At 29.4% G+C, this 10700-nt stretch overlaps 1 protein-coding gene across 2 annotated transcripts; it reads left to right on the forward strand.

Moving 5' to 3' along the window:
* Positions 1-2813: 2813 nt before the first annotated feature.
* Positions 2814-6958, forward strand: LOC107621606 (uncharacterized). Of its 2 annotated transcripts, none has more exons than XM_088503347.1 (6): positions 2814-3116; positions 5663-5803; positions 5959-6054; positions 6179-6235; positions 6411-6475; positions 6573-6958. In XM_088503347.1, the coding sequence occupies exons 2-6, from the start codon at positions 5690-5692 to the stop codon at positions 6751-6753; spliced, it is 513 nt and encodes a 170-aa protein (XP_088359473.1). In that variant the 5' UTR covers positions 2814-3116; positions 5663-5689; the 3' UTR covers positions 6754-6958. The 2 variants fall into 2 exon arrangements, with proteins under 2 accessions (XP_088359473.1, XP_088359477.1); XM_088503351.1 differs by having other exon boundaries at positions 2852-3116; positions 5678-5803.
* Positions 6959-10700: the final 3742 nt, after the last annotated feature.

Genomic DNA, 10700 nt, shown 5'->3' on the forward strand with positions numbered 1-10700 from the left:
TGATATATGGAATAATAGTGTGTGTGTATATATATATATATATAGTATGTAATGGGTGCTATATATAGGTATATATTATCTTATTTGAAAAATTTCAAGTGTATCGAGAATATCGGTGTTTCAGTTGTTTTAACCGTTGATTTCAATTAATATATATTATATATAGGGTAAAAGTATATTTTTTGTCCCTAAAATTTGACAAAAGTTTCAAAAATATCCCTAAGTTTTATTTTATTTCAATTTTATCCCAAAAGTTTTCGATTTGCATCAAATATACCATTGGCGGCTAATTTTTCAACAACAATTTCATAAGAACAACCCTACAACACAAGCAAATCAAGCATCATTTTCATATATTATTGTTAGATTGGTCTTAAATTTTTTAAAAATTTAGCCGTCGGGGGTATATTTGATGCAAATTGAAAACTTTTGGGACAAAATTGAAACAAAATAAAACTTAAGGGTATTTTTGAAACTTTTACCAAATTTCAGAAATAAAAAATATACTTTACCCTTATATATATTTTTTATAATTTAGATTAACAGTTAAAACAACTAGAACACGGTGTTCTCGATACGCTTAAAACTCTTCCTATCTTATTAAATGGAATAACATCTTTAGGTATCACATATTATAGGCCTATCTTCTCTTTTGGTAATGATTTTAACTTGAGAGATATGGTGGTATCTTTTCATGGATATTATACTATATTATTCTTCAACACTTTAACCAATTAATAAATAATAATTTTCTATATATATGGATTCACCTATTCTAGCAGGAATATGGCAAGATTCTCTTATATATAAAAGTACCATACGCAACTTATGTATATGTAGCTCAAAACAAATTATAGTATGATTAAGAACTAACTTAACGCCTTTATTATTTTTCAATATTTTATTGCATATAGACTACTGTGTGAAAAAGTAATGTCTAATCTGACATGTATATTTGTTTGTTGTATGAAAGAGGTGAAAGTAATAATGTCACGGCAAATTATATGTTGGATGATGCAAACAAAGTTGGTCCTTATTGGTCGCTTTTCGGTGTCGTTATTCTCAAACACTATTAACCTCATCACGTGCTTACTAAGAAACTAAACACATTTTTTTTAAGAAAATTTTAGTAATTATATTCACGCAATTCAATGTGGAAGTTGTCAACTTTTTTTTAGATAATACTCAATTTGGTCTTGTATTTACACACGAGTCTCAATTTAATCCCTAAAATTTTAATTGTCTCTATTTAGTCTTCAAAATTTATAAACGTATCTCATATTAATTCCTAAAATCATTTTTAGTATAAAAACGTTAATAGAGTGCTGTTATAGACTATCACATGTCACATTAAAATTTATAAAATGATGCAGTCTATAATGCTTGAAAATATGTAGTCTAGAATCTAGTTAAAATATTCCGTTTCTTCGATTCTAATATGTAGAATAAGCTTTGGGATATAAAAATGGTTGGAGAAGTTCATGGCGGGGAAGAGAAGGAATTTTTTTTTTTAAGATTTGTGGAGAATAGGAATGACAATGAGTAGGATAGAATATGATTTAGACATAATTTTAATTTTATCTGCAGATTTATAATATGCCAATTCTAATTGGCTAATTCTACATACAGAAATTCGCTGATATGCGACTCTATCTGCAGATTTAAAAAAAAATACAATATTCAATCATTTAATGAGATTTTAGAATTGTAATTTAATATTTATATATTACTAAATAAATTCAGTTTTTATATAAATAAAAATACTAAATATATAATTGAAGATTTTGGCTTAGTGGTTAAAATTTATTTTTTATATAAATAAAAACTTCTTAGTTTAACACTCATCCTTAAGACCTTAACATATTTTTTATATAAAAAAAATTTAGGGGCCAGCATTTTTATTAAAATTTGGCCAGCGTTTAACCAACAAAAAAAGTGAGTAATTCTACACCATTGAATAAAATCTCACATCATTAAAAACACTAATGATGACTATAAATCACAAAATTTGCTGGCCCCTAACACTCCTCTAGTCCTCTTTTTATATAACATAGAATTTAATTTTGATACACTGTCAATGTAAAGTAATTTTACACGTGCATAACGCTACATCAATAAAAATAATTACATTTTATATTAACCACATGAATAGTCATCTAAAAGAATGAATATGATTGCACAATAGATTGATCAGATAGAGTTGAGTCTCAACTCGCACTCTATCCAATTAAAACTATAAACTAATAGTAAAAGTATCAGTAATATTTTTTATTATGTTGAATAAAGAAGTGGTATTTCATTTTTCAGTTTAGAAGCAACGCTAAGGTTATCCAATTAAGACTTTCTTAAACGAAAATAATTGTGTCTATCTTTTGTAACGGAACAATGGTAAACTCCTATTTAGATATACCATATACATACGCAAAATCAATTTCATAGATTACTAACTAAATAAATTGAAGTGTGAAAAAGGAATAAAATTTATGGGGTTTGATTAGTGGATGATAATGGTGAATTGGTGATTATCCACAGTCTCCAATTTGCATACTCATTTAGGCTCTGGCAGCAGTTGGCACTCGTGCATTCGTACTTCATTATTATTCTCATATTATCAATGTTCTGAAAATCGAACCGGACCGGCCGGTCGAACCGGTCCGACCGTAAACCAACAACTTAAACGGTTCGATTTACTAACAGAAACCGCTATTTTAAAATCCGGATACGAACCGCTGAACCGGCCAAGAACCGGTCGGTCATATCGGACCGGAACCCGGCCGGTTTATAAGAAACGACGCCGTTTCCTTCTTTCGTTGAATGAAAAGGTTGCACGCGTTTCTCCCCCAGCCCCATTCCTTTCTCTAACTCTTCCCTTCAGCAAATGCCCTAGCTTCACCAAAGAAAGAAACCCTAGCCTCCACCAATCTTGTCGCCGTCTGTCGGAGTGGGAAACTGCTGCTGCCGCCTCCGTTGCACTCAAGAACTTCCGTCTTCGTGCTATCGGCGTTCGCTACTTCGATCTCACCAACCCCTGTTCGCTCTCCATCCCCTGTTCGCTCTCACGAATCGCCTGGTCGCCGTCGTCCGCGCGCTCAACAGCTCTTCGTCGTCCGTCGAAGGTCAATACTCACTGCTAGTGGCTTGTTCTTTGTGTTTTTTTTTATTGTCTGTTCAGAAATCAAACCCTCTTCGTGCTTGTTCATCGATGGTCAGTGATAGTCATTTCTAGTGTTTTTGTTTTCATTGCTTGATGATTATTGATTAAGTGATGCGTTGCTGTTTTCTTTTTTTACTTTGTGCTTGAGATTGAATGCTCTGTCAGTGCTTAGTGCTTGTTCTTAGTTGATTGGCTTTGCTCACTACTCTGGCTTGTTCTGGCCTGCTCTTGATTGATTAACTCTGTTACTGACTTATTGATTGATGATAAATTGCTACTGATAAGCTGTTACTGTTTTGTTAGGGATAAATTGTTACTGTTACTTATAAATTGTTAGGGATTAGCTGTTACTGTTTTGTTATGTTTGTTGCTTAATGGTAAAATAGAAATCAAATCAAATGTTGTTTGTTGCTGAATGATAATTTTTGTTGCTGAATGCTGTTGGTAGTATTAATTCTGTGCTGCTATTAATTCTTTGGCGGTGCTGCTGCTGTTTTTAATTTTGTGAATGATTTATTAATTTCAATGAAAAATTTGCCACAGATGTTGAGGGACTCTTAAGCTTATATGAAGCTTCACATCTTAGGATTCATGGAGAAGACATATTAGATGAAGCTCTTTGATTCACCTTAAATCCATTGATCTTTGTTGCCTATGTTAGTTAGTGTTTGTTGATGGCCTGGAGTTTTGAGCTGTTTGTTAGATGAGTTTAGTTGTGATAAATTTTGATAACTGTTATATTTTGAGAAGGTTTGGTTCAGTAATTAGGTTGAGCTTGAGTTTAGATTGTGATAAATTTTGATAATTGTTATGTTTTGAGAAGGTTTGGTTCGGTGATTAGGTTGAGCTTAATTGTAGAAGAGGTCTTGCTACTCAGTTGTAAGATTGTACAGTATTAACTTATTAAATGAACAAAATTGCATTTTGTTTGAACAAAATTGCATTTTGTTTGAATAGTGTTGACCTATTGAATAGTATTCAATGATTGGAATTGCATTTTGTTATAGATGGTGGTGATTTTCTTATGGAATGACTAAGTTTGTATTACACTACAAGTATGTGTTAGGCGTTTATTTATAATTTATTTATTATTTTATTATTAAATGGTTTTTCCGGTTAGACCACGGTTGAACCGGTTGAACCGATGAATCAGTGAACCAGTAACTAAAACGGTTCGATGACCGGTTCGGTTTTCAAAACCTTGTTGATTATTATTCCCTATTGAGTATTTATTGTTGATTTTTTGGAAATGTTATTGATTATTTGTTGAACCTATTTTATTTTGTTGTTCTGCTGCTTCTGTTAAACTTTTATATGATTCTTTGTTTCCAATTTTGATTTTTAATGCATATATCCTCGAACTCCAGCTCTATCTCCTGGTTTATCTGCAGCTCTGGCCGGCTCTCATGGTATCTCAGATAGTCATGAATGTCACAACCGGCTGGATTTGTTTGAATTTCTGCTTCTGTTTGAATAATTTATGTTCTATGTTCAGTGTATTTTGAAATTGCTAATTGTTGTTGATTGTTGTATTTGTTTATGCAGTTTGTTATATTTGGGGGTTTTAGCTTATGAATGTGTATTATTTCTAATTGTTAGGGTTCTAGGTTTTGATTGTTAAAGAAGGTGTGTTTTTTAGTGTTAAGGTTCTAGGTTCTAATTGTTGTATTTGGGGGTTTTAGCTTATGAATGTGTATATTTATTTGATTAGAGAAATTGCTTTGATAAGATTGGAATATATGGACCACGTAACATTATATTCTTTGATAAGATTTCTTGGATGTTGTACATGTATATGTGTCGTGTGTGCATGTTTTCTAAGTTATTGGGTCCTGTTTACTGTGCAGTGCTCTGATTTCTTTTGGTCATCTAAGATATCTTCATTTGTTAATTGTTATGTTAATAGATCACGCTTTAAGATACTGAAAGATGGAATGATCAACTATCATGTATTTCCAAATTTGACTTGTGATTTAGTCTATTGGTTCACGTTAGATAGCTAATTAGCAATGTACTGATCACTTATTAACAGTGGTTTTAAAAATTATGGTTTGAAAATTGAATTTCTAAAAACTGGTTTTAAAAGTGGATTTTTTGTTAAAATATCTGGTTTGAAAATTGGATTTTTAAAAACTAGTTTTAAAATTGGATATGAATCTAGCCAATTAATTTAGCTTTGCTTTTTTCTTTCTTTCTTTTTTGTTTAGTCATAAAAAAAAAAAGTAGGACCAAATATAGGATTTTTTTTTCTTAATTTAGATTAGAGAAAGATAAGATGTGATATGTGTTGAATTGAAGATTGGTTTGTGATAACACATCTCTGGGCAAATATAAACATGTGATGTGCCTCCTAGTTCCCTTTTGGTGTCTGCAATTCCTTTTCCTTCTCATCTTTTTTGGTTCCCGATAAATTGTATTGATTTTTGAGGAATCAAAATCAAATCATGGAAAAATTATTCTGCTTTCTTGGCCTCGTTCGTGTTTGATTAATTTTCTGTCAAGATTCAGTTTCTTCACATTTAGGGTTTTGAGGAAATGGCTGCGGCTTGCAAGCGATTGGCTCAATTGTCGGGCTTTAGGTCCTCAATTTTCAACTCAAGTCTCAGATTATTTTCCGCAAAGGGAGGGATTGGTGATACAACCGCAATTGTAATTTAAATTTACCTTCTTACCATTTTTATTTTCTGTTTTCATGGTTTTTTGTTGTGTTTATTAACTAATGTGCAATTTTAAGCTCGATAATGAGTGTTAATGAGTGGTTTGTCTTACCATTTTTAGTCTTGCTTATGGCTTTTGCTTTTTAGACTAGGGGACTTGAGGAGCAAGGACTGCCCAAAAAGCAGGCTGAGGCAATAACCGTCGAAGTTTGGGAAAATTTTCAAGAATCATTCCGGAAGAGGGTGAGGTCTTTTGATGTTTGTATTCTTCGTTTGTGAACTTTACCATTTTCTTGGAATCTAAAATAGTAGTTTCGTGTACTAACATAAATTTTTTTTCCTCCTTTTTCTTTTTGTCCCTTGAAAGATTGAAATGCTTGAAGAGTCCAATCAGTTGAAACTCAAAGCTGAAGTGAGGTCACAGGTATTTGGAATTTGTGTTTGCAATCATTCTCACTGTTTATTTATTTAAATAACGACTGTAATACTCATGGGGCATGTCTCATATTCTCATTTAATCATGAGATGAGAAATTTGATTATATTGATATAGATTTGATTATATTGATATAGATTTAAGATGGAAAATTTATAATGTAGATGAAACTGCAAAGTGAGATTGAGAAACTGAAGATTGATATGGTGATTAATCACAATAAATTGAGGTCCGTTTTAACTTAACTGATTGACCGACCCACTAGTTTTTTTTTTTAACTTTATCCTCTTTAAAGTGCAACTTTGTGGATGTGGATTGTGATGCAGGTCTGCAATAGATGAAGCTGAGAGGACTTTCCGAACACAGGTGTCATCCATAAAATATGAAGCTGGAGGATATTACCTAAAATTTATTTTGAAAGTGTCTCTCTTTGCTCTTCTTGGCCAAGCAGGTTTTTACTTATTGTCATTCTTGGTTAATGTCAAGAAGAGTAAAGAAAGACAATAAATAGTCATCCATAAATAGTCAAGGAAAGAATTAAAAAACTTTTAGCAAAAAGAAAAAGAAAGAATTAGAAAGCATTACAGCAAAAAAAAAAGGTTAATTAAGATCATTGTATGAGTTCGTTTGGAAAACTTTATTAATATTAGCAACCAACCTGTGAGACTGAATTTTTAATATATTTGATGTTATTTACTTAATTTTTAATTAATTTATGTTTCACTGCATTTTGGAAGATATTTGTCCTGCCAGTTAATGTAGTTTGTAATTGAAACCTATACACATCTTCCAATAACAACTAATTTGGCATCATCTTTGGAAAATCATTTCCTTTTCGTTTCAGTTCTCTCTACTTACCTTTATTTCACAGTTCTTATAGCACACGTATTTTCGAAGCATACTACGTAAAATTTTGCATATAATACAAACTAATTGATATACACATTCCTTTAGTTTTAATTACTATAGCTTATAGTTATCATATATGGTTAGATTTTTTGATCCCTTATAATGTTATAATCATTTCGCATTCCATATTATAAAAAAAAAAAATCTACATTATAGATCATACTAAAGTACTCTTATCACATCTTAACACATCTGTTTCTTCAAGAAGGATATATATATATATATATATATATATATATATATAGACAATTAAATTTTGTTGTTTCGGATAGAGATTGAGATGAAAAAACCATTTCAACTTACATTGTCCAAACTCCAAACAATGACACTTTTTTATGTACTTAATCACTACTTATAGCATAAGTTACCAAGTTTAATTTTTAAGTTTTATCAGAACTTAAAAAAAAATATGAACTTGAAATATTGAATAATAATAATAATAAATAATGTATGTTAGCCGCCTATTATCTCCCATAAAATTGTTAAAAATATAATAATTTATGTGTCGTTTTTTATCAGTTTAATTTTTAAAAAATTTGTGACAAAAATCAACCCTGGAAGAATATAGAAAAGTTTTAGATTCACCAATTTCACATGATTAACATCATCAAATTTATCCTAGAAAAGGAAGAAGAAGAAAATTATATATAATAATTCTAAAGGTATATATGTACTATGTAGCCAAGAAAATTGGGATAGATGAGAGGATTTATGCTGGATTTGACCTAAATATTAAATAATAGCCAAGGCTTATCATCAAAGATAATGAATTGGCAAGTAAAAAATTTCAGGAGATGATTCATTCCTGCATTATCATCATGGAATTTTATTATCTTTTGAGTTGTATATAACTATTATAATGTAGTTCCAAGTTAGAAGTGATGCTCACCATGATGAAGCAGAAAGTTATAATCATTAATTAAAGGGTAAAGTATATTTTTTGTCCTTAAAGTTTGACAAAAGTTTTAAAAATATCCCTAAGTTTTATTTTATTTCAATTTTATCCCAGAAGTTTTCGATTTGCATCAAATATACCCTGACGACTAATTTTTCAAAAAATTTAAGATCGATTCAACAACAATTTCATAAGAACAACCCCTCAACACAAGCAAATCAAGCATAATTTTCATGCATTATTCTTATATTGGTCTTAAATTTTTTGAAAATTTAGCCTCTGAGGGTATATTTGATGCAAATCGAAAACTTCTGGGACAAAATTGAAACAAAATAAAACTTAGGGGTATTTTTAAAACTTTTATCAAACTTTGGGGACAAAAAATATACTTTACCCTTAATTAAAAACAAACACACATCATTAGTATTGGTCCACCAATATTTATTTACACCACACTTCTAAAGATTCATTATGAAATTAAAGCTCCAATTAAAGTTATTCTTTGATTATTATCCTAAAAATAATTGTGTTCATGCTTAATTTTTATTTATTTGAATTGTTGACTGAAATTAAAATTAAAAGTTTATTTTCCAGTTAGGTAGATAACTTAATTATTCAAGACTAATAATGGTTTTAATTGTTGTACAAATGAATGTGTGATATATGTTGATTGCTCTTTTTTTTTACCTCTTGTTGACTGTGGTAGAGTTGCTTGTTAAATAACAACATCAACAAGAATAAGAAGATGACAGTGGTGGCAATAATGATGACGGCGACTACATTAAAAAAAGAACGAAAAAAAAGATGATTCAATTTTACAAACACTATCTTGTAAATTAAAAACTTCTGAAACAATATGTATAATTAACATAAAATTTTAAATAGAATACGCAAACAATCCAGTACAATGCAGCGAAAAAATCAAAAGAGAAGGAAGAAGGTGTCAAGAATGAGCAGTTTATTAGAGGAGAGAAAATGAACGTAATAAAATAGAGAGAGTGACACTTTTTAATTTAGATATGGAAGCGGAAATGGGGTAGGACACAGTTATGTAGTGTATGAATGCTTTACGCAGCTGTGGTGTCAGGATCGAAGAAATTGGACGGTCCAAGTTCAAGATAAATAATCGGTACGATTTAAGGTACACAAATCGGACCGTTCGATTTGCGTCCTCCCAGCCATGTGTTGCGCATGCATAGAGCCCTGGCATCGGTGATATCCTTATACCAACATACCCCTCTCCTCATGTGTCCTTTTCTTCAACCTTCCTCCAGCCACCATTTTCTTTCTTCTTCACCACCTTCTTCAAACTTTCAACAAAAATTAATTACAATGTTAAGGAAGCAAAAACAGAAAGATGTTAATCATTTTGAACTTCATATTATCAATTATCTTTGCCATTATGATTATGTAAATTTGTTTTTAAATTTTTTTATATAACTGAAATATTATAAATAATGTTAAAAATTAAGATTGTTAATGATAGTTAGGGTAATAGTTAGAAATATATATTTAAATTTAGTTAGTGAATATTTTAATCAACGATAATGTTTAGATTAGACTAATGTAATAGATTAGTAAAAAATATATGTTTAGAAATTGTTTGTAATAATTTTGGAATTTATAATTAATTATTATTAGAGGCATATTATTATTATTAGTATTATTGTATAATTTTTGTAAAGTAGATTTTATAGAATATTATATTTTTATTTCGGTAATAATTATTTATTTGTTGTTAGATATTAAATTAACATAAATATATATTATAATAATATTATTGTAGTTAAAGTTTTAACATTGTTAATTAAATTAGATTTGTGATACGGTTTAGGGTTAGTTAGTTATTATTAATAGTAAGTTAGTATTTATTATTTGTGGAATAGGAATAATTATTATCCGATTTATTTATGAATAAATAAATAAATAGTTATTTAAAAAATAATTTAATAAAAGTTTAGGAAACAATTGACTAGCCAATGAGTAATAGCTCAAATGGCATAGTCTCTCCATACTCAATTAAGAGGTTGCGGGTTCGAGTCTTCTATCTTTGGTAAAAAAAAAAAAAAAGAAACAATTGACTAAAATATTTAATATGAATAATAATATCATAATTTTTGAAAATTAAAAACTATTCGAAATAATTTTTAGTATTATTAATAAAATTTAGAAGTTAAATTATTGTTATTATTCTGGAGTTTAGTAAATTGGATTTAGTAAAATCAATTATTTTTTGGAATTTTTAATAATTAATGATTATTGTTAGATATTTAATTAATATGTTTTGTGTAGTTAAATTTGTAAATTTTTTAATAATGATAGTTAAATAATTGGTAGGTTAATTGTATTTATGCATACATGTTAGTTACTAAATTAGCTAATTAATAGTAAGTTTAGTATTAGTTTAATAAATTAGTTACTATTATTAGAAAATTATTAACTTTTAGTAGTCAATTAGTAATTATTAATTATTTGACTAATAGTTTGCTATGTTTTTGTAGAGTTCACGAAATTTTGACATGTAAACTACCTACTGTTTCCGGGTCGATACAATCATAATGTAGAGGAGCATTTACGGTTTACTGGTTTTAATCACGTTTTTCATATTGGAATAGTTCAATATCAGAAAGCACCGGTAAATGCTCTAATA

The sequence above is a fragment of the Arachis ipaensis genome, chromosome B10 (genome assembly GCF_059453495.1).
Source record: "Arachis ipaensis isolate K30076 ecotype BB chromosome B10, ASM5945349v1, whole genome shotgun sequence".
Classification (NCBI taxonomy): domain Eukaryota; kingdom Viridiplantae; phylum Streptophyta; class Magnoliopsida; order Fabales; family Fabaceae; genus Arachis; species Arachis ipaensis.

Excerpts from the sequence above, each read along its gene's own strand:
- LOC107621606 (XM_088503347.1), top strand. The coding sequence starts at position 5,690 with ATGGCTGCGGCTTGCAAGCGATTGGCTCAATTGTCGGGCTTTAGGTCC. Across the intron at positions 5,804-5,958 it reads TTGGTGATACAACCGCAATT|ACTAGGGGACTTGAGGAGCA; the intron begins GTAATTTAAATT and ends TTTGCTTTTTAG. Across the intron at positions 6,055-6,178 it reads AAGAATCATTCCGGAAGAGG|ATTGAAATGCTTGAAGAGTC; the intron begins GTGAGGTCTTTT and ends GTCCCTTGAAAG.